Source organism: Typopeltis vanoorti, chromosome 11 (genome assembly GCF_054136105.1).
Source record: "Typopeltis vanoorti isolate ZY-2024b chromosome 11, IOZ_Tvanoo_1.0, whole genome shotgun sequence".
Taxonomy (NCBI): Eukaryota; Metazoa; Arthropoda; class Arachnida; order Uropygi; family Thelyphonidae; genus Typopeltis; species Typopeltis vanoorti.
The window spans coordinates 117139491-117161635 of record NC_143559.1 but is presented as its reverse complement, the minus strand read 5'-3'; the positions used below and the strand labels follow the sequence as shown (position 1 = coordinate 117161635).

Sequence of the window (22145 nt, the reverse complement as noted above, 5' to 3'; positions counted from 1 at the left end):
TTTCCGTAAATATTTTTGTATGTCTGACAATGATTTCCTACTCTGCTATTTAGATTCCCAACAAGGACCAACTTTTCCTTTTTCATTGTGTCAGTTGCTTTTTCTAAAGCATCAAAAAATTCCTCTTCTTCTACCTTAGTAGAACCTTCTGTGGGACCATAGGCACAAATAAGTTTCATTGTCCAGTTCCCCATTCTGATATTTGCCCACATGTCCTTAGTAGAACCTTAACTTGAGATTGCCTGCCATTCAAGAAGATTAGCCTCGTATTTTGTGTTGAATACTATGACTTGAATAGCTTGACTCTACTTGAGATTGCCTGCCATTCAAGAAGATTAGCCTCGTATGTTAAATACTATGGCTACTCCTCCTTTTCCTTGATTGTCATTGCCTGAATATAACATTTTGTATTTATTGCTCAGAAAGATCTCACCAGTTTTTGTCTTTTTTGTTTCAGTCACCCCTATTATGTCGATCTGGTTATCTAATTCTTCAGCGAGCGCCATTTCTTTGCTATTCAGGCTTCTTATGTTGATAGTACCGAACTTTAGCTCTGGTGATGTTGAGTTGGGGTGTGTTTTCAGATTTGTGTTCTCAGATCCATAAGTTAAAATTGGTTTGAACACTGTCTTGTATGTAGCTAGTTTAGTGTTTTGGCTAATTACTCTCTTATTTCATATAAATTTATTCATTTGACTTTCTACCATGCCAGCTTTACTTATTGTGCTTCCTATTTTCTAATTTAATTTGCCATCTTCACTAAAAATTGTGCCTGAATACCTGAAATATTTTACTTCTTTTATAGGCTCTCCATTCAGAATGCAGCTGATGATGTTTTCTATGCTTTTGCCTATTTTCATAGTTTTGGTCTTTTTATTGTTGATTTTCATGCCAAATTTGTTACAGCTGCTATTCAAATTAGTTAGAGAATACTTGGAGACATGTACTAGATATGTTTAGAAGTACAACTTCATAATACATAAAGCAAAGAGCTAAGTTTGACATCTCCAATCCATCTCCAATTATCAGGCCTAATGCCATAATAATGTGATCCATATAAATGATGAATCAGAGTGGAGATAATGTCTGTCTATCTTTGTCAAACCCCCAGTTTTACATCAAACCATTTTCCTGCATTTCCTTCAGTTCTAACTGCTGATACAGCTTAAATATAGACTATGCATTGCTCTGTATACTGTTCCATTCACCCCATATAATTGTAGTGTTTTGAAAAGCTTTTCCCTGGGTACCTTGTCATGTGCCTTTTTCAGAGCTACAAAACTTAAGTACAGATCCTTGTTATATTCCCATGATTTCTCAACTATTTGTCTTAAAGTGAAAATCTGATCCTGACAACCTCTGTATAGCTTGAACCCAGCTTGTTCTTCTCCAAGCTTCTCCTCCACAATTTTTCTTAGCTGCTTCTCAAGAATACTTTGTATAAATCTTATCAGGGACATTCAGTAGAGAAATCCTCTGTAATTCTCACATTCAACTTTATTCCCTTCTTTATAGATGGGTTCTATGAGCTCCCTACTCCAATCACCTGGAATTCGACCTTCTGACTAGGCCTTCTGAATTAATCAAATTATGTTTATTTATTTATTTTTTTTAATTTGGCAATGTTGAGAATGCCCTGTATTATGAAAGTATCTGATATATTTATGTAAAAACACATTCTGGACTTCAAGAACATTAATCCATCTTTTTTTTTTTTTTTTTTAATGATGACCCCACACATAAAAGGTCGCAGGACCTATAACACTACAGTTCTATGTGTATGTTCATGATTAAGGATTAAAACATGGCCTATTGCTATGAATGCTTAGACATTATCACTCCTTGATGTTTAGAGGAGGAAGCATACATGTGGGGATAATAATTTACTAACTAAATTTATTTAGTTATTAAATTATTAATCTAGTATTTCACTAGGTCCCCAAAAATATAGAAATAGCCAAACAAGATCAGATTTCTCTACTTGGACTGACCTGTACCTCTGATCTTTCCTGGCACAACTACATTTCAACTATAGCTGCTGCAGCTGCCAAAAAACTTGGTGTACTTTGCACAAGACATTACAAAACCCATATCCTCCCAGCCATGGAATATTGCTCCCATATTTGGGGTGGAGCACTCTAATCCTCTCTAAGATTGCTCTATTCTATCCAGAAGAGGGCACAGCTAATTAATGATCCTCTCTCACACATGCCCACTTCAATCCCTCTCTCACAGACATTCAGTTTCTACCTTATGACTCTTCTACAGATACTTTAATGGACAGTACTCTGCTAAATTGGCCACTATTATTCTTTCACTCTCCTCCAAAATCATTAAAACAAGAGCAACTGCTAACCAATATCCTTTTACAGTCCATCTTGAAACTCACTGAATCAACTTCACTGCCTCCTCCTTCATCCTGTCTACTTCTTTCCTTTTGAACAGTCTCCCCCAATTTGCCTTCCCCAAAGATTACAACCCTCAGCTGTTCAAGCAGAATGTGAACACATTCCTCCTTTCTTCTGTTCCTCTTGCTCACACACACAGCACTAATATGCTATAGGTCTTGTGGACTTTCATGTGTGAAACAGGTAAAAAAAAAAGTTCAGTATAATGCCTTCTCATTTATTACACAATATTAACTAAATTGATTTTGAACAGTTTTTTTTTGCTCTTGGCATCTTGTCATGTGCATTTTCTAAATCTACAAAACCTAAACACAGATCAATATCATATTTCAATGATTTTTTTTTTTTTTTTTTTGAAGTATTTAAAGTGGAAAGGTGATCCCAGTAATCTCTATTAGACCTGAAGCTTGCTTATTCTTTTCTCTTGCATAATTTTTCTTAGCTTCTTATCAGGTAAACTGATGATAAATGTTACCTGGAATGATCAGCAAGGAAATAATTTCTCTGCAATTCTCACATTCAGCTTTTTATTAAATAGAAGGATACTATGAGAACTTTACTTCATTCAGAATTTTACCATCTGATCAGTCCTTCAGAATTACATAATGGAACTACTATAAAAGTTTTATGCCTCTATATTTGAGTATTTCTGGTTGAATATAATCTACTCCATTTGCCCTTCCACATTTCTGGTTTTTGATAGCTTTTTCTGTCTCAAATATTGATATGTATTCCTGATTGCATTGCTCTAAATGTTTTCTACTACTTTTCTCTCACTACTTGCTTCATTTAGCAGTCTTTCAGAGTAATTACTCCAGACATCTAAGATATTTTCATCTTCATTTTTCTTGTCATGTCTATCATCTTTGATTCCTTTTAAGTTGCTCTTGCCTTCATTTCTAAGCTTTTTCAATAGTCTCTGGAGGCTTTTTTTAACTTCCTGATATTTATCTTCTGTATTCTTACCGAAGTCTTTCTATGACTATTGTTTAGCTGCTGTTGTGCATTGCTTTACTTTCTTAAATTTTTTTCTAAATTCTCTCAGTGTACATGCTGTGAACCTCCTTAGTTCAGTTGATATAGATGAAGGCCTTTGGTCGGAAAGGCCTGCTTTCGATTCCCGTCCATGACATGAGGAACCTTTATCTGGTCTCTTTTGATTAAGTTGATTAAGTTGAGTTAGCCAGTCTCATATGGAGATAGAAGGTTTTTTTCACCTGGAAACTCGGGTTTTTCATCCCTCAGAACAGGCAAACCAGCCTGTGAATACACACAGATCTGCAGTCATAAAATGCATACTTAATCCCTCACTAAGAAGGCTCAATAAGGGGGAGGTATTTTAGTTTCTGTCAGATAATTATAAATTTCTGCTAATAATTATGACTATTGGGTACTTTATACATGAATAAATATTTCTTACTTATGGATAGGGTGTAATTGATGAGATATTGTTTAAATAATTGATATTTATTTCAAATTTAACAAATTATATCATTTTAGCATGAAATAATTTTCACAAGAATAACGAGAATAGCCAAAAACGCTTTGTTAATTTTTAATAGGGCATATGGTCTCTATTAACAGCCAGAACAATGGTACATCTTGATTGCATGGACTGGATAAGATGATCAGACAGTTCTTGTGGGATTTTCCCCACTCTTCTGTGAGAGCAATTTCGAGCTCTTGAAGCGATTGTGGTGGCATTAGTCGAACAGAAACATGCCTACCTAAAGCATCCAAGCCAGGTTCGATTGGATTGGCATTTTCTTCTGGCAAGTAATGACAATTACTGATCTTCTCTTTGAGTTGTTGATAATGGGCCACCTTGACCTTGTCTTTGGCAAACATTTCCCGTCTCCAGAAAGCGATTCCAAAGTTGGGAAATTATGCTTTGAGATACACGAAAAATTTGAGTGACAACTTGCTGTGTTTGTCCAGCTTCTAATCGACCAATGGCTTTCCAATTTCCAAGCCATGGATTTCAGGATATCATATTGCTCTGCCATTTTTAACAAAATAATGGATGGTAGGTGACACAAGTTTACAATTGAAGTGATAATTCGAACTGTGGAAGTGAGTGCAACAAGACACACTTTTATATTCCCGACATGCTATTACAGCTAAGATACGCTTCGAAAAGTCTTAACACGATTTTGTACGCAATTGTGTGTTCTACACTGTTGTATATTAAGAATATTTTAAAATAATTTTTAAAATTTCGTTTAGCAGGAAAATAAATTTTCCTGCTAAACGAAATAGCCTGAGTTCATTGTGAAACTGATATAGGATGAGATATTGGGAGAAAATTTAGCATGGATTAGCTCTAAGGTTTCTTTGAGGTGTCATTTGTGAATAAGGAGGAGACGTCAAAACTGACTATTATGTCATTATGTTGGAGTGTAAAGTTTTCTATACTGGCTTTGAAGTGGGCTGAGTTTTTTATGTGTGATGGTGTTTTACCAGTATAGTGTGAGAGCGCTTTGGCTAAATATTTAGCTAGTTTGTACGTGGGGGAATCAATGCCATTCACTATGGGATGTAATGGCACATTTTCTTTATGTATGTTTGGGAGCCCATATATATGGGGGGGGGGTCTAGAGTTTGGCAGGAAAAATTCTACAAACAGATAGAGGAGACAGCCATGGGTTCACCTCTTTCCCCACCCTTGGCCAATTTCTTTATGGAGACTTTTGAAGAGAAAGCCTTAAACTCTGCCCCACAAAAACCTATCATATGGCTTCGCTACATTGATGATGTGTTCGCTATTTGGCGACATGGCTCGGATACACTCCTCTCCTTCTTAACATACTTAAACAACCAACACCCCAGAATCAAGTTCACCCTGGAAAAAGAGGAAAACAATAGCCTCCCCTTCCTAGAAACACTAGTCGCCAACCTGATGGAACCTTGGTTTTCTCAATTTATAGAAAACCCACCCATACAGGCAGATACATTCATCAACAATCCCCCCCCCCCTCACAGCAATATGGAGTTATTAAGACACTAATCTGCAATTAAGACTCTAACCACTAAACTAAATCACATCTTCAACACTTTCTCAGCCAATGGCTACCCTCCCCCTCAAAAAAAAAAATCCAAAAAATACTAAAACCAGTTATCCACAACCCACCTCCCCTCCCCCCTTCACAAAAAAAAAAGATTATACTAAATCCATCACCATTCCCTACATCCGAGGCACCTCCGAAAAAAATCAACAAAATCCTAAAAAAACATGACTTTACTTCTTTTTACAGACCATATAGAAAATTGGCATCTCTTATCCACTCCACTAAAGACCAACCACTTTCCCTGGATCTACCTGGTGTATAACAGGTCCCTTGCAGCTGTAAATTGTCCTACTTTGGCCAAACAGGCAGGACAGCAAATATCAGAATCTCAGAACACAAGGACTACATCCGATTTCACTCTGGGCTTGCAGATCATGCTCTGGATACTAGCCACAGAATAAGGTGGAAGAATGCAGAAGTTGCACTCTTAGCTTTTTGAAGTGCTCTATGAAGATATGTATTCGAAAAAATATTTAAAAAAATCAGCAGTAATTAAAAAAATGGATTTTTTTTTAATCTGTTGCTTTCAAATAGTACCACAAGTTTTTTTTCCATTAGATACAGAATCCTGATATGAATTTTTTTTTCTACTTCTTTTGCAGTGGTTTTTCATGATTTCTGTGCATGCACTCTTATGTATTAAATAGCTTAACTAGGATATAATATTTTATAATTCTCTTTCTCTCTCTCTCTCTCAGGTGTCTCCTAGCCAAGGAAGGTTGTGTGCAAACCTATAGCGCATTTGTATACTGTGGGTGGGCTAAGGATTTTTTAAAAATTATAGTTATCAATTTTATATATTTTCTGAATTTATTTTTTACATGGTCTAGAAAATCCTGCTCTAGAGACCAAACATGAAACTTTCAATCCATTTCAGGCACACCAAATAATGAAATTCATCTCCTACCTAAAGACAATCGCAAACATTCATACCGGAATTTGAACTTGCAGCCTTTATGGTTGAAGAGCAGATATGCTAATCACTTGGCCAACCAGACAAGCTATCTACTATTCCAGAGCACTTATAATTTATCAATGCTATTTTTTTTTACTTATGTTTTATATTAGCTGAATAACTATGAGTTATTAACTTTAGAAAAATCTTACTTCATTGTTTTGGATATGTGAGTTTATTACTATGAAATATTTCTTATAGGTGAAATTGTAGAAAAGGATGGGGTGATTAGGTTAGAGAATGTACCAATTATAACACCAAACTGTGACATTGTTGTGCCAAGTCTCTCGTGCACAGTAAGTATTTACTCTTATGAAGCTTCCTGTGTGTGTGTGTTTTAACTGGTATATAAATGTGTAAGATTGCGTGTATTATAGAGTCTGTACAAAATGCTTTATCACCTTCAGCTTTTCACACACACACACACACACACACACACACACACACACACACACACACACACACACACACACAAAAGAGGTTGCAAAACACCATAGCATTGTTTTTTGGCATCATCTGATATCTTCACAATATAACTTTAACAATATTTATCATGTTAATATGCTCACTCTAGAATATAATAAAATTAGTTTAATCCTTTATCCAAGTGTGAGCAAACAAAGTTTGCGCCTGAAAGTATCTTCAGGACTGGGGTAAGGTAAATCACCTTACCCCAGTCCTGAAGATACTTTCAGGCGCAAACTTTATTTGCTCACACTTGGATAAAGGATTAAACTAATTTTATTATACTCTAACCAAGTGAAAAATAAACTTTCAACATCTTTCTCTAAATCCAGAGTAATTTATTAAAAAAGGGTGGCACACCATTTAGCAACTCCTATAGGTAGAGATGACCTGCTAATGCTTCTGCCTTATATCTCCACTTGGGCCTGGCTCCCACTGAAGAGACCTCAATAAAGGTCGAAACTAGTCTGGGTAGTGGCCCTTCCCTTAATGCATAACATTAGACATATCTGCAAGGAAATGTGTTTTGCATTATAGGAGATACTGAGATAGGAGTGTTGGTAGCTTGCCCCGCCTTTGCAACGAGTTTTCCTGGTGTTTTACCACCTTACCCCAGTCCTGAAGATACTTTCAGGCGCAAACTTTGTTTGCTCACACTTGGATAAAGGATTAAACTAATTTTATTATACTCTAACCAAGTGAAAAATAAACTTTTCATCATCACTCTAGAATAGAAATTACACAATTTCTTTGGTTATGCATATTTTTGTAATAATAAAGGTTTTCATAAAGAAAGCTTGTATTCTATTTAAATGTTGCCATAAGTATTCATAGCTGCTGTGTTCACAGGGCCAGTTTGCCTATTCTGAGGGACGAAAAACCACAGTTTCCAAGTTCACTTCGACTAAAGGTGAGCTTGAAAGTCACACCTTTAGTCGAGACAGACCAGATAAAGGCCTCACGTCATTGATGAGAATTGAACCCAGGTCTTTCTGACCAAAGGACTTTGTCTATACTGAGTGACTATGGAGGCTCTTGTAGACATTAGTATCTCAGTATTTCTGTTTACCTTAAATTGCATGTGTTTGTGTGCAATCCTAAGTATCTCAGTAACTTTCTTAGATTACATAACTATCATCACTTGTGTTCGAAAATATTGACTTTCAAAATATAATCATTCTTTTGTGAAATCCCATATTTTAAATTCGTAGTTTATTAAGGAGATCATCACATGGCTCCACAGGATTTGAATTCTATCATTTCGTAATAATGCAGTAAGTTTTTGGAGTGCTTAAGGGTCAAAGCTGTATAACTGAGAGGAGACCTCGACATAGCCTTTAAATGAATGCGGAGAGCCGACCAGGACTTCTGACCTAATGTCCAATCCTCACCTTCTCATGGTGCAACCTATTAGGTATCTACTTGGATACTGAACGAACGAGGATGGGCTGGCAATTTGGGATTTAGCCAACCAAATTGTATTCTTATTGGCTTAAAACAATATACAAAATGATGGTACAACATGACAAAATTTCATGCCGGCTGGGGCATCACCCGGTTAAACAAGGTACCCATTGTTTTTGCAAGGGAACCAGCGCGAAAAGTCAGCTACTGGAACAAATCTGAAAGCACACCCCAACTCAACATCACCAGAGTTAAAGTTCGGTACTATCAACATAAGAAGCCTAAATGGCAAAGAAATGGAGCTAGCTGAAGAATTAGATAAGTACCAGGTCGACATAATAGGGGTGAGTGAAACAAAAAAGACAAAAACTGGTGAGATCTTTCTGAGCAAAAAGTACAAAATGTTATATTCAAGAAATGACAATCAAGGAAAAGGAGTAGTCATAGTATTCAACGCAAAATGCGACGCTAATCTTCTTGAATGGCAGGCAGTCTCAAGTAGAGTGATGTGGACAAATATCAGAATGGGGAATTGGACAACGGGACTTTTTTGTGCCTATAGTCCCACAGAAGGTTCTATTAAGGTAGAAGTGGAGGAATTTTTTGATGCTTTAGAAAAAGCAACTGACACAATGAAAAAGGAAAAGTTGGTCCTTGTTGGGGATCTAAATACCAAACAAAAATATTTTGGGAAAATTTGGAGAAAAGAGCAAAGCTAATTATAATGGCAAATACCTGTTGGATTTCTGCTCAGGACATGTACTGGTTATTTACTAACACCATGTTCCAACATAAAAATGTGCACAAATTCACATGGAGAGAAGAGGCAAGGAATAAGAAAAGTCTCATTGAATATGTTATTGTTGATAGTGATGTTTTCTCCCTGGTGCAGGACACCAGCGTGTACAGAGGATTTGAAATTGGAAGTGATCACTATTTAGTCTTGAGCAGGATAAAATTGAATTTCATATTGAAAAGAATAACATGTAAGAAAGTTTTAAAGCGAATAAAAGTTGGGCAGCTCTCAGATGTGAATTGTAGACTAAAATACACAAAGATAATTGAAGAAAAAATGAAAGAGTTTGAGAACAGGAACCAAACCTTGGAGATTCAGTGGCAAGCCTTGAAGAAAACCCTGATTGATTCAGCCAGAGAGGCATTTGGTGAGGTTGTCTGCAAGGATAGAAAAATCAGAACTCCATGGTGGACACAGGAAGTTGAAAAGGCAGTGAAGGAAAAGAAGAAAGCATATCAAAAGTTCCTGGCAATAAGTCAGATTTTGCTCTTAGAGAATACAGAGACAAATGTAAGAAAGTGAATCACTGTGTAAAACTAGCTAAACAACAGTCATGGGAGGACTTTGGCAAGAACATAGAAAATAAATATCAAGAAGGTGGTAAGATATTCTGAAGGTTGTTGAAGAAGCTTAGAAATGGAGGAAAGAGTGCTGTAAAAGCAGTTAGAGATGATAACGGTGACATGAAAATAGGAGAAAAAAGATATCCTTGAAGTATGGAGTAATTACTTTGAAAAATTGCTAAATGAAACAAGCAGTGATAGCACAGTGGTAAAAAAACACTCAACAGGTATACGGTCAGGAATATGTATCCATACTTGAAGTAGAAAAAGCCATCAAAGACTTGAAATGTGGAAAGGCAGCAGGAGTAGATGATATTCGACCAGAAATGCTGAAGTATGGTGGTATAAAAGTCTTACAGTGACTGCACTGCATAGTTCAGAAAGCCAGGACAGAGGGATGAATTCCTGATGATTGGAGTAGAGCTCTGATAGTACCCATATATAAAAAGGGAAATAAAACTGAACGTGAGAATTACAGAGGTATTTCCCTACTGAGTGTTCCTGGCAAGATCTCTACGTATGCTTGAGAAATGGTGGAGAAAATTGTGGAAGAAAAGCTTGGTGAAGAACAAGCTGGATTCAGTCCAAATAGAGCCTGTCAGAATCAAATTGTGACTTTACGACAAATAGTTGAGAAAGCATCAGAATATTACAAAGATCTGTATTTAAGTTTTGTCGATCTGGAAAAGGCATATGACAAGTTGCCAAGAGAGAAGCTATTCAATACGTTACAGTTATATGGTTTCAATGGGGCATTATATCAAGCAATAGTTAGTCTTTATTTGAGTTGTAAATCAGCAGTTAGAAGTGAAGGAAGTACAGGAAGATGGTTTAATGTTAAATCTGGTGTGAGACAATGGTGTACATTATCCTCTCTGTTATTCATTATCTATATGGATCACATTATGAAGGAAAGTGGTATTAAACATGATATCAAAATTGGAGATGTTAATGTCAGCTCTTTGCTTTATGCGGACGATGTTATACTTCTAAATAAATCTGCTACAAGTTTGCAAGATTCCCTGACTAAATTGAATAACTGTTGTAATAGATATGGTATGAAGGTCAGCATTAAAAAGACAAAAAGACAATTAAAATAGGTAGAATTGTTGAAAATATGAACTGTGTTGATTTCAGCTACTTAGGCACGATATTTACTGAAGATGGTAAATTAAATATAGAAATAGACAACAGAATCAACAAAGCTGGTATGGTAGACAGTCAATTGAATAAATTCATAATGAATAAGAGAGAAATTAGTCGGAACACTAAATTAGCTGTATACAAGACAGTGTTCAAACCAGTTTTAACTTATGGATCTGAGAGGCAGGTCAGAAGTAAAATGATTGACCAAAGACTAGAGACCGCAGGTATGAGAGTCCTGAGAAAGATTATAGGTGTGAACAGATGGCATCAATGGCAATATCATACTAAAAACGAGGATATTAGGAAAGAACTTGACATTGTCAGCAACCAGGAATGCATTAGCAGAGCTAATCTCAGGTGGTATGGTCACTTAAACAGAATGGGCAAGGAAAGATTAGCAAAACAAGTGTTCTCTGCCAGTTTAGATATAGGTGGATTGATACAGTACAAAGTGCCTTAGACAATAGAAATATAAGATCTGATAATGTTGGAGTCTTGACAAGTAACAGACTGATTTGGAGGAAAATTGTAGATAGGAAGTTAGTAATGATGTAAATTTTTCATGTAGTACTATCATATCCTGTACACCCCTTGAGGGTACATGTCAGGAATTTGATGATGATGCATTAAGTTTTTATAACCATCTCAGTGGGATTAGAATGATTTATGAACCCTAAATTTTTTTTCTAAATATATTTTTTTTTAAGTTTAATAATTATCCATAGAATGGACCTCAACCATAGTGATAGTGAGAGGTGGAAATTAGTTGTATGCTGATTTTCCAAAGTTAGGGCCAAGAAAGTTCTATGTACTTAATTTTAGGAAATGAAAAAAAAGGCAAGTGAATTGTCATTAAACACATAATAATCCTCTTCTTAAGAAGAGGATTATTATGCTGAAATTAGGAGACTTTAAGTCTCCTCGTTTGGGCATAACCAAGAACTCAAGTTATCCAAATTCTAGGTTGTTTCTTTATATTGCATACAGCACTACAACCAGATGGATTTGGTTTCATATTTGTGAGGGGAAAAACTACCAGAGGAAAATAATCCCACAGCCTCAGATACTCTAATTGAGTATTGTAAAACAAAAATCAAGAACAGCAAGCTTTGCTTCTAGTGCGTGGATAGTTTCATTGGTGTTGGCTAGGAGAAACTTGCTGCCACCCTGAATGTCAACTTTGGATGATCCTTTCTGACATCTTGAATGCTTCAGCAGACAAAGAATTTCAAAGAATATGATGTAGGCACATTAAGAAATTTGAAAGTCTACAAAAAAAACTCAGCTTCCAAACTTTATCACCCTCCCAGTAGGTTTATTACCATGTTGGGAGGTTGATTCTGTTACCATGAAGCCTGAAGCAATTAGCACACTCGCACATGGCCATAACTTTGTAATAGCACCTAAGAAAATTCTAGCAGAGAAAATTATGAGTGGAAAGAGGTATCTGCAGCCTTCCCAACCATATTGCCAACAACATCAGACTAGATGTAGCAAGTCTTCTTACCCAAGCTCAACCACCAAAAAGCAACCTAACATAAAAAGAATTTGAAGCTCTGCAAGAGATAAAGCAACAACAGAATAATAATCGCCAAAATGGATAAGGGAAATGCGATGTTTTAAACCAATCAGATTACTTAGGTAAGCTTGCCTGTTTACTTTTAGATCGTTCTGCCTACCTCCATATAAAATATGATCCCACCAACACATGAATCGGAACACTCTATAGGTTCCTTAAAAAAGTTACCTCTTGGTCTGTGGAGGTTACAAACAGACTAAAACCTTATAACTCTAGATACCCCCCCCCCCCCCAGATATATGGATTACCAAAAATCTACAAACAGGATGTACTATTACCCCTCCATTGTGGATGGTATTGATTCACTCACATACAAATTAGCCAAACATTTAGCCAAAGTGCTCACACAATATACTTGCAACACACGTTCACACATAAATAACTCAGCTCACTTTAATGTTTGGCAAGGAAAATTCTCCAGACAGATAGAGAGGGTGACTGCCATGGCTTCTCCATTCTCTCTCCACCCCTGCATAAACCCACTATCTGGCTTTGTGGATGATATGTTCTCCATTTGGCTGCATGTCCTGGATACATTACATTCCACAATTTCTTACCACACATGAACAATCAACGCCCCAGGATCCGGTTTACTTTGGAAAATTTAATAAACATCTCCTATTCTTAGATAATCTGATTACATGCCAGCCTGACAGATCCCTAGCATTCTCCATTTACAGAAAACCTGCACATACAGGTAGATACATTGACTAGCAATAACACCACCTGCCTTCCTAATAATATAGGATTATAAAATCCTGTATAACAGGGCAAAATTAATCAGTTCAGATAACAGTGCCCTAACTACTGAACTTGACCATATCCCTAACACTTTCTTAGCCAATGGCTATAATCCCCAGAAAATCTATAAAATATTAAAACCATGTAACTACAACCTCTCTCCCCCCCCCAAAGCAGAGATTACTCAAAATCTATCACCATTCCATATATTCAGGGTACATAAAATGAACAAAAAATCCTAAAAAAATATGACCTACTTACAAACCAAATAAGAAATTGGCATCTCTTATCTGCTTCACCAAAGACCAGCCACTTCCCCCTAGACCTACTTGGAGTATACCAGGCCTCTTGCAATTGCAAACCGTCCTATTACAGCCAAACATCAGGATATCCAAACACGACTACATCTTGGTCCACCAATACAGCTACTCAGGACATGCTTTAGTAGTCGTGTTTGGATATTGTTTGGATATCCCGATGTTGGCTGTCCTGCCTGTTTGGCTGTAATAGGACAGTTTGCAACTGCAAGAGGCATGGTCACCCACCACAGGATATGCTGGAAGAAGGCCATTTTATTACACCATAGCAAATACAAGTATGAAAGACTATTCATCGAATTTTCCTCATCTCTAAAAACACTCTCCAAACCTCAACACATTTGGGTGCATGAGACTTCCCCAAATTTGGGAAGCTACGATTTTAAAATTGTTAGCCCAACGGCCAAGACAACCCAATTTAGCCCACTAGGGGGCATGGTTTAGGACTCTAGGCCTGACTTCAGTGTTAGTGCCTGAGTGCACATATAATTGTTTTTTGTGATCCATGATGATGGCAATGTAACATTGCCAAAATATAGAAAGGTATTGATTAAAGTTTTTTAATTAATATTTTAGTATATGTTGTCATTTCCTGAAAAATTAAAATATCTAAACCAAACATAAGCTTACCTACAAGTAATCTGGGGTAGTATGGTCACTTACATAAAATGGGAGGGAGGAAGATGAGCAAGGCAGGTATTTTATGCTAGAATGGCAGAATAAAAGACACAGATGAAGATCAAGGTAGATTGATGCAGTGACAGACGCTTTAGAAGAACAAAATATAAAATCTGACAGTATTGAAGTTCTGTCAAATGATGACTAATTTGGAGTAATATTATCATTGGAAATGCTTTGGTAAAACTACTAACTTCCTCTGACTATTGTTTAAGTATTTTTACACACCATTTTACTTTCTTATATTTTTCTCTGTATTTTTTCAGAGCACATGCTTGGGTTACCTGCACTTTTTAGATTTTTTTTTTTCCCAGGACTGCTTCTTTATTCTTGATTCCACCATGAAGTACTGATTTTTCTGTCCTTGCAGAGACCTTTACAACATGTCTTTTTTGCTTGAATCATTAATGTTTTCTTTATAGTCTGCATTGAATCTCCAAGGTTTTGTTCTTATTTTTCAAACACAAATTTTTTCTGAATAATTATATATTAGTCAATAGTTCATCTCTAGAAATTGGTTGACCAATTTTTTTCAGTGTAACTGAACTAAACGGTGATCACTTTCTGTTTCAAATTCCATATATAATTTTTCTCTCCTGAACCAGCATGAGGAAATTGCTATCAGCAATAACTTGCTCGTAATCCATAAAGCTTCCTTGTTTCTTGTGTTTTCTCTCCTTGTCAAACTGTGCATGTCTTTATGTTGAAGCATGCTATTAGTAAGGACTAATTCATGTCTTGAACAGAAATCCAACAGATACTCATCATTATTACTAGCTTTGGTCTTATTTCCAAATCTTCCTAAAACATTCCTTGTTGGAGACAGACCAACTTTTTTGTTTGTTTGTTTTGTTTTCTTCCTATGAGCTGCTTTCTCTAAGGACTTAAAATTCCTCCACTTCTTCCTTAGTAGAACTTTTCATGGAGACCATATGCACAAATAAGTGACTTTGTCCAATTTTCCATTTTGGTGTTTGCTCACATCGCTGTGCTTGAATTCTGCCATCGAAGAATCTTTTTGTTTAATGCTCTACATACTCCTTTCTTTCCCTGATTATTATTCTGACTCTGATGTCTTATAATTATTTAAAAGAATCTTACCTATTTCTTGTCTTGTTTTGGTAACACACCAGTTATATCGACATGATATTTCTTTAATTCATCTGCCATTTCCAAACATTTTCTGTTTATACTTCTTACATTGATTGAGTTATGCCTTAATTGAAAGAGAATTCCCCTCCATTTTTTTTTTTTTTTTTTTTTTTTTTTTTTTTTTTTTTTTTAAGAATCTAGTCAGTCATGTGCTTTCCTGGCAATTTGGACTTAATATTGCACTATGTCTGGAAATTTTTGATCAAATTTTGTAGTATAATATCTGTATTTAATTAATTGCATAACCCTCAAGTATAACTGAGAGGTAATCAAGCTCATATTTAATAAATGACATGCATTTAAGAATGGCTAATTTTGTGCTTATTTGTTTCAGGTTTAATTATGTGTGAGACTGTTATATATCAGTTTATAAGACAGAACACTGGAATAAGATAACATTTATTTTAATTAACAAAACAATGTTTCATTCTAATTGCACAAGATTTCTTTAAATATAAACATACAAACTAGTAGACAAAACAGTAAAGACTAACAAAGGAGACAACCATCATACAGTTATAAAAGAGACTGATGTTATTTTAAAATATTTCTAATTGTATGATGCATTGTTCAGTAAGTTGTGTTTGTTTATGCATTCTCATGCACGTGTTTGGCTATTGATGGCTAGGATGTATTCAGACAAGAACACTGGAATTGAGTTAATATTTAGATGTTTAGGATCCAATGCCATTTCCAAAGACTCCCAGATTTTTCTCTCTGTTGTATCAAAGCAATGGTGTAATAGTTCCGATTTATCCCATAACACTTAGTCTCATTTGTGAAGCATTTTGTGGGTCAGTTGAAGAGAGTACATGTGATGACAAAGCTGAGGCTTCACTCCTATAGTATTGAATTTCTCGGATGCATTCTTCAATACATTGCTCAACTGATATATATATAAATACAGGAAATAAAATTGCCATAAACACAAGATTTCAGAACTCTACCTTAAGGTCTTAAAACAGACCTATAAATTAAGAATTATACACGTTTATGCACCAACTTCAGACCACACAGAGGGGGAAATGCACGTATTTTATGAAACATAAATAGCAATGATACATTCTTTACAATCTTGATGGAAGACTTCTCTGTTAAAGTAGGTGTAAGAGATGCACATCTAGCAGCAATTGAAAAAATGGACTGGATGGGAAAGACAGAGACTTAATAAAAGCAAAAGACTCTCTATTAATTTACCAATTAGAAATTAGAAACTCAGAACAAGGATAATTAGAATTACAATTGAAGACAATATGAGTCTAAAAGGAGTGAGAAAAGACTTGTCCATAGGACAAAATAAATTAATAACCCTTAAAGATGAAGATGGAGTACTAATTAAAGACAAAGAACTATCATAAGAAGAAAAGAATCGTTTTATGACAAGTGGTGATTTCCAAGACTTAAACCAATGTGAAAACAAAAATGTAATATCCCAAATGGAAGAGGAAGAAATATGCCTAGAGGTGTTAAAAAAAGTTCAATATGCAAAGTCTGGCATGAATAATGGAAAGACACCAGGTGAAGATGAGTTGGCCAATAGAAGTTCTGAAAGCGGGTGGTGTACTAGTCATTACTATGTTAAGTAAAATTTATACATCGTGTTTAAGACAGAATACAAAAGAGTTGGATACTATCCTTATTATAGTTTCTAAAAAGGGAGACAGATAAGATATTAAAAATTACTGCTCTATCAATCTCCTTTCTGTTGTTAATGAATCCTTCATTAGACAAAATACAAGGAACAGTCTAGATTTTTGTCAACCTTCAGAACAAGCAGGATTCAGAAAAAAAAGTACAGCACTATTGCTTTTATATATATATATATATATATATGAAGATGGCATTGGTGTAGTTGCAGTTAATGGTAGTTGGTGGAGACAGAGCGTTGTAGACTAGATGCCCTCCCTTGATAAGTCTTTGTACTTCCTGGAGGTGTCACGTAATAATAATAATAATACATATATTAAGACAGATAATTGAAAAGACAAATCAATACCAAAAATCCTTAGGTTTGGCATTTATTGATTTCGAAAAGCATTTAATTCATTTTCAACAGTAGCTATTTTAGAAGCCCTTACAAATCAATGAATTGACAAAAATTTACATTGATATACTTAGTCATGTATAAAACAATTCAACTGCATCTTTAAAATCAGGAACAGATATGAAATTTCCTATAAAAAGGTAGTTAAACAGAGAGATGTCATTTCACCTAAATTAGTTTCAGTAGCCATAGAAGAAATTTTTTAAAAAACTGGAAAAAAAACTGGATTGGAAAAATAGAGGAATTATGGTAAATGGGAAAGAACTAAATCAGCTTCGATTTGATGATGATAATGTACACAGCTATCTCTAAATAGAATAGAATACAGTTATGTTTTTTCCTCTATGTATCACACCTGTTTGTAGTGAATTAAGTACCTCCTGGCAAAGGTACTGGCAATTTCCATTTTATATCTGTTTGCTTCCTGTATTTTGCCTCACCTAATCACTGGGATTTAATGCTCTGATGCCATGTTTGTCATGCAGATAGTGTCCCCCCCCCCCAAGCACATGGCTCATTTCTTGTTTATGAAATTCGTTGTTCAAGTCTAGAAAAATAAAAACAAATGAGAATATAACATGAATTTCCTTTGTTTATTTGGGACACAATGCTGTTGAATTGAGCCAGCCAGTAACCTCTACCACATGGAGTGTTAAAAAAAATTAGGTAATCTTGATTCAAAAATTTGATGCTGATGACATCTGCAATGCTGACAAAATAGGGCTGTTTTATCTTGCTAGTTATTGCTCCCTGTGTTATAAACATGCTACACTGTTTGAATCATTAAAAGCAATAGATCATGTAAACAGTGTTATGTTGTTCAAATATGTCAGGAACTAGTGAATGAAAGCTGTTAGTTATTGGAATCAGGGCCAGACCTCAATGCTTTTAAAGGGACTAGAATGGAGAGCGCTTACCACTTCAGTACCATGCGAATAAAAATGCATGGATGATATCTGAATTTTTTTAAGAATTGGTTATGAGTTAGGAATATGGAATTACAATAGAAATGAAGAAAAATTGCATTAGTTCTTGATAATTGCGGAGGAGGTCTGAGCAAAAGTTCATCTTTTACAAGCAATACAATTTATATCCATTGGCAAGAAATAAACAATAAGACCATTCAAAACTGTTTTGCTCATTCTGGTTTTAAGCATTCAATCATGAATATGCACTGATAGTGAAAAATTACATCCATTAGATGTGAACTACATCAGAAACTGTGAAGCATTTGCATCTATTGTCAGTCATCTTCAATACTATAATGATAATGAAGACTTTGGGGAGGAAGTCAAAGCAAAACATCAGAGGATGTTAAAAGAAAAAGAAAGTGTTGAGGATGATATTCCTGAGCTTGAACGAGTGACCATCAAGAATGCTAGAAAATTTATATCTTATCTTTATTAGAAATTTAATACAAAGAGTTATTCTTTTATTATATAATTTAGTCAGTTCTTTATTATTAATTAATTTTAATTAAAGTGAAAATTAGTGATATGTATTTCAGATGACATCCAATATGCATCTCCTTATAACTGGACCTAATGGATGTGGCAAAAGTTCCTTATTTAGGATTTTACGAGGTCTGTGGCCACTCTATGGAGGAAGATTAGAGCGGCCATCTACTGATCAAATGTTTTACATTCCACAAAGGTGCTTGTTAATAATACTAATTCCTATAATTTTTTTATCATTAATAAATTGTAGAATTTTAAAGAAAATACATTTGTATAGCAAAATTTAAATTACATTGTATATTATAGTCTATACAAGGTTTGCACAGAAGAAAGCACAGATGTTTGTAGCTTAGCTGTCCAGCTAAGCTACAAACATCTGTTTACAGCTTAGCATACATCTAACACATAATTCAAGTCTTACTATGTATCATCCAACATTTTTGGAGTAACTTTAGTTACTGCTTCTCTACTTTTTTTCTTTTAACTCCTAGACTGAACTCACTTTGTGTTTAATTTATCCTTTACATAATTTTACAGGAAACAAAAATCTGAGCATGTAAGGAATAATGACTAGCTAGGAAATTGGTCATTTACTCAATCACATATGTAGGAATAGGAATCTCAAGTTTGTCATGTAATGTTTCCAGAAAGATTGTCCCATCTAATAGTTGAAAAATATTAGGATGATCATCAAGCTGTGGAAGAGGTTACCCTTACATTCTGTTCATTTATTATCAAGTGATTAGTCTAATAGATTCACCTAAGTTATCCTTGGACATGAATTACTGGCTCAGTGCATAAAATTCACTGAGCTTTTTTCGAAATGCCATCTTGACACCTGCTGAGCAGAATGAGATATGAACACTTGAATCTAAGATTCATTTACTCTTTGAGTAAATGAATGTTAGTGAAAATGTTAAGATTTGTTCTCATATTCAGCTTCTTATAGTAGTTAGATTATATCAAAAATGATCCTGGGCTGACCTAACCTGAGGTATATGAATCAGATCCAAATATCTAATATTCTTGGAATTTCAAGTTTTTTATATCCTGTCTAGTTAACTTTTCTACACTTCTTTTAAATGACATGTTCTTGCACTTTACTGTTTAACTGAAAAAAAAGTTCAGAATGAATAATTAATTTCATCCTCAATTATAATACTAACAGCTAGTTCATGATAAGTATGTTATTCCAACCAGAAAACTAATGTAATAAAAATAACTAACACTGGGTTTATTGGTCTTAAAGATTTGATACTACTAGTTTCGCCATGTAAACCAGTGGCTTCATCTGAGTTTGGATGAACTCACAAATGTAAATAAACAACAAGCTTTGATTACAAATCAGTACATTACTAAAAAAATACTGAATGTGTAGGAACTGTTACACAAATACAACAGAAACATGTGGAGCATGAATGCTGGCACATGGTCAGTTATTGTTCAGCAGGTGCATCCGATAGTTAGCAGAGAAATTAAACTCTGATGTGTTTAGAGATTTGATGAGTGACTTCCAAATGTCACACAGAATCATCCCTTGGTTTCTGTTTAGGGTACCTTGTGAGTGGATTACCACTGTAGCCTTTTTTATGTTGTTGAAAGCTATAGTCTTCTATGTATGGCATGGAGCTCTTATCCCATTCAGTGTTGTGGTGAGTGTTGGAGAAATGGAATGCCAACCCTGAACTGTTCTCTCTGTTGTTGTTGTTGATGACATCTCCAATATGTTCCTTTTGTTTTATTTCTAAACTTCTTGAGTTTGTCCTATGTAATTAAGGCCACAAGAATATGAAATGTTGTAAACTCTAGGATGTTTGTTGAAGGAGTTGTGTCCTTGAGTGAGCATAACAGATTTTGTACTGTCATAATTGGTTTGAAGGCTACTCTAATATCATGAGATTTTAGGGGATTAGCAATTTTTTGCAAAAGTTTGCCAACAAAAAGGGATGGAAATTGAAGTTTTCTAATGAATGTCATGGATTTGTTGTAGAGAGGGATTAGAGAGTATTATTTTTTTTAGGGTATCCATTGCTGATCAATAGTTGGAGAATAGAATGTAATTCTTCTGTTAATGTTCCTTCATCTCTTATATTTTGCAAAATATGGTGCAACAAGGAGAAATGTAGATAACGACCTTACGGTACATACTAAGAGAAATGCTTTCATCTGCTTGTTTCATAATTAAAATGCCTAGAAAAGGTAATTTTCCTTCATTCTCAGGTTCTAAGGTGAATTTGATTTTATGGTGGAAGGAGTTAATAGATGCCAGAAAATCATATAACTCAACTACACTGTGTTTTCATATTATGAATATGTCGTCTACATATTTCCAAATTGACGGTTTAAGATTTGTAGGTGGTAATCTACTCACAAGGTACTCTAAACAGAAACCAAGGGATGATTCTGTGTGACATTTGGAAGTCACACATCAGAGTTTAATTTCTCTGGTAACTATTGGATGCACCTGCTGAACAATGACTGACCATCTGCCAGCATTCATGCTCCACATGTTTCTGTTGTATTTGTGTAACAGTTCCTACATGTTCAGTATTTTTTTAGTAATGTACTGATTCATAATTGAAGCTTGTTGTTTATATTTATATTTGTATGTTCATCCAAACTCAGATGAAGCCACTAGTTTACGTGGCGAAACTAGTAGGTGACTATTGGTATCAAATCTTTACAATCAACAAACCCAGTGTTAGTTATTTTTATTACTAACAGCTAGATTTAATTTACTCAAAGAATTACTTGCCCAATGACAGGATATGTGCTCCATGCTAATATAGATGTGATCACATCTATCTTAGCATGTAGCTGCTCACACTATCAGAATTTGTTTTAACTTGTGGTGGTGGTGGGGGATGAAATGATTAATTAATGCAGATCAGTATTTCAATTTCCCAAGTTTTTAACCTCCCTACCGGCCGAGGTGAATGAAATAGCGAGATCAAATTGCGCTTCTTATCCATGTTATTCAACCATGTTTCAGAATTGTATCCAGATTTATCTGAACGGCTATAGATGTCATGGCCAGTTGGGGGGTTAATCCAGTGTCCTAAAATGGTTAACTCATTGTTCAAATTCAATCTGGAGCAATTCAAGAAGTCTTAAAACTCTCCATAAATAATAAGTACAGGTAACCCTCGTATAACGGCGTACTTATACAACGCGGTTTCGATATAATGTGGTCTACAAATTGCAGCAACCCTTGTTCAACGCAGTTTTGATATAACACGGTCTACAATTTCTAGTAACCCTGTATTTTTTTTTTTTTTTCATATATTTTTCACCGCGCCACTTAAAAATCAAATTTTATCTTCGTTAAATTTGTGTCTGCCCCGTATTGCGCAAGTAGTTATAAGTATCGAA

The 22145-nt window shown here is 35.1% G+C and overlaps 1 protein-coding gene across 1 annotated transcript in view; it reads left to right on the top strand.

The window, feature by feature from the left end:
- Nucleotides 1-22145, top strand: part of LOC150101977 (ATP-binding cassette sub-family D member 2-like) — a 225299-nt gene that overhangs the window by 160356 nt on the left and 42798 nt on the right. Inside the window, exons 6-7 of the mRNA XM_090400540.1 lie at nt 6633-6727; nt 18824-18969. Coding sequence (XP_090256666.1) covers nt 6633-6727; nt 18824-18969 — 241 coding nt within the window. The remainder of the gene's footprint in view (nt 1-6632; nt 6728-18823; nt 18970-22145) is intronic.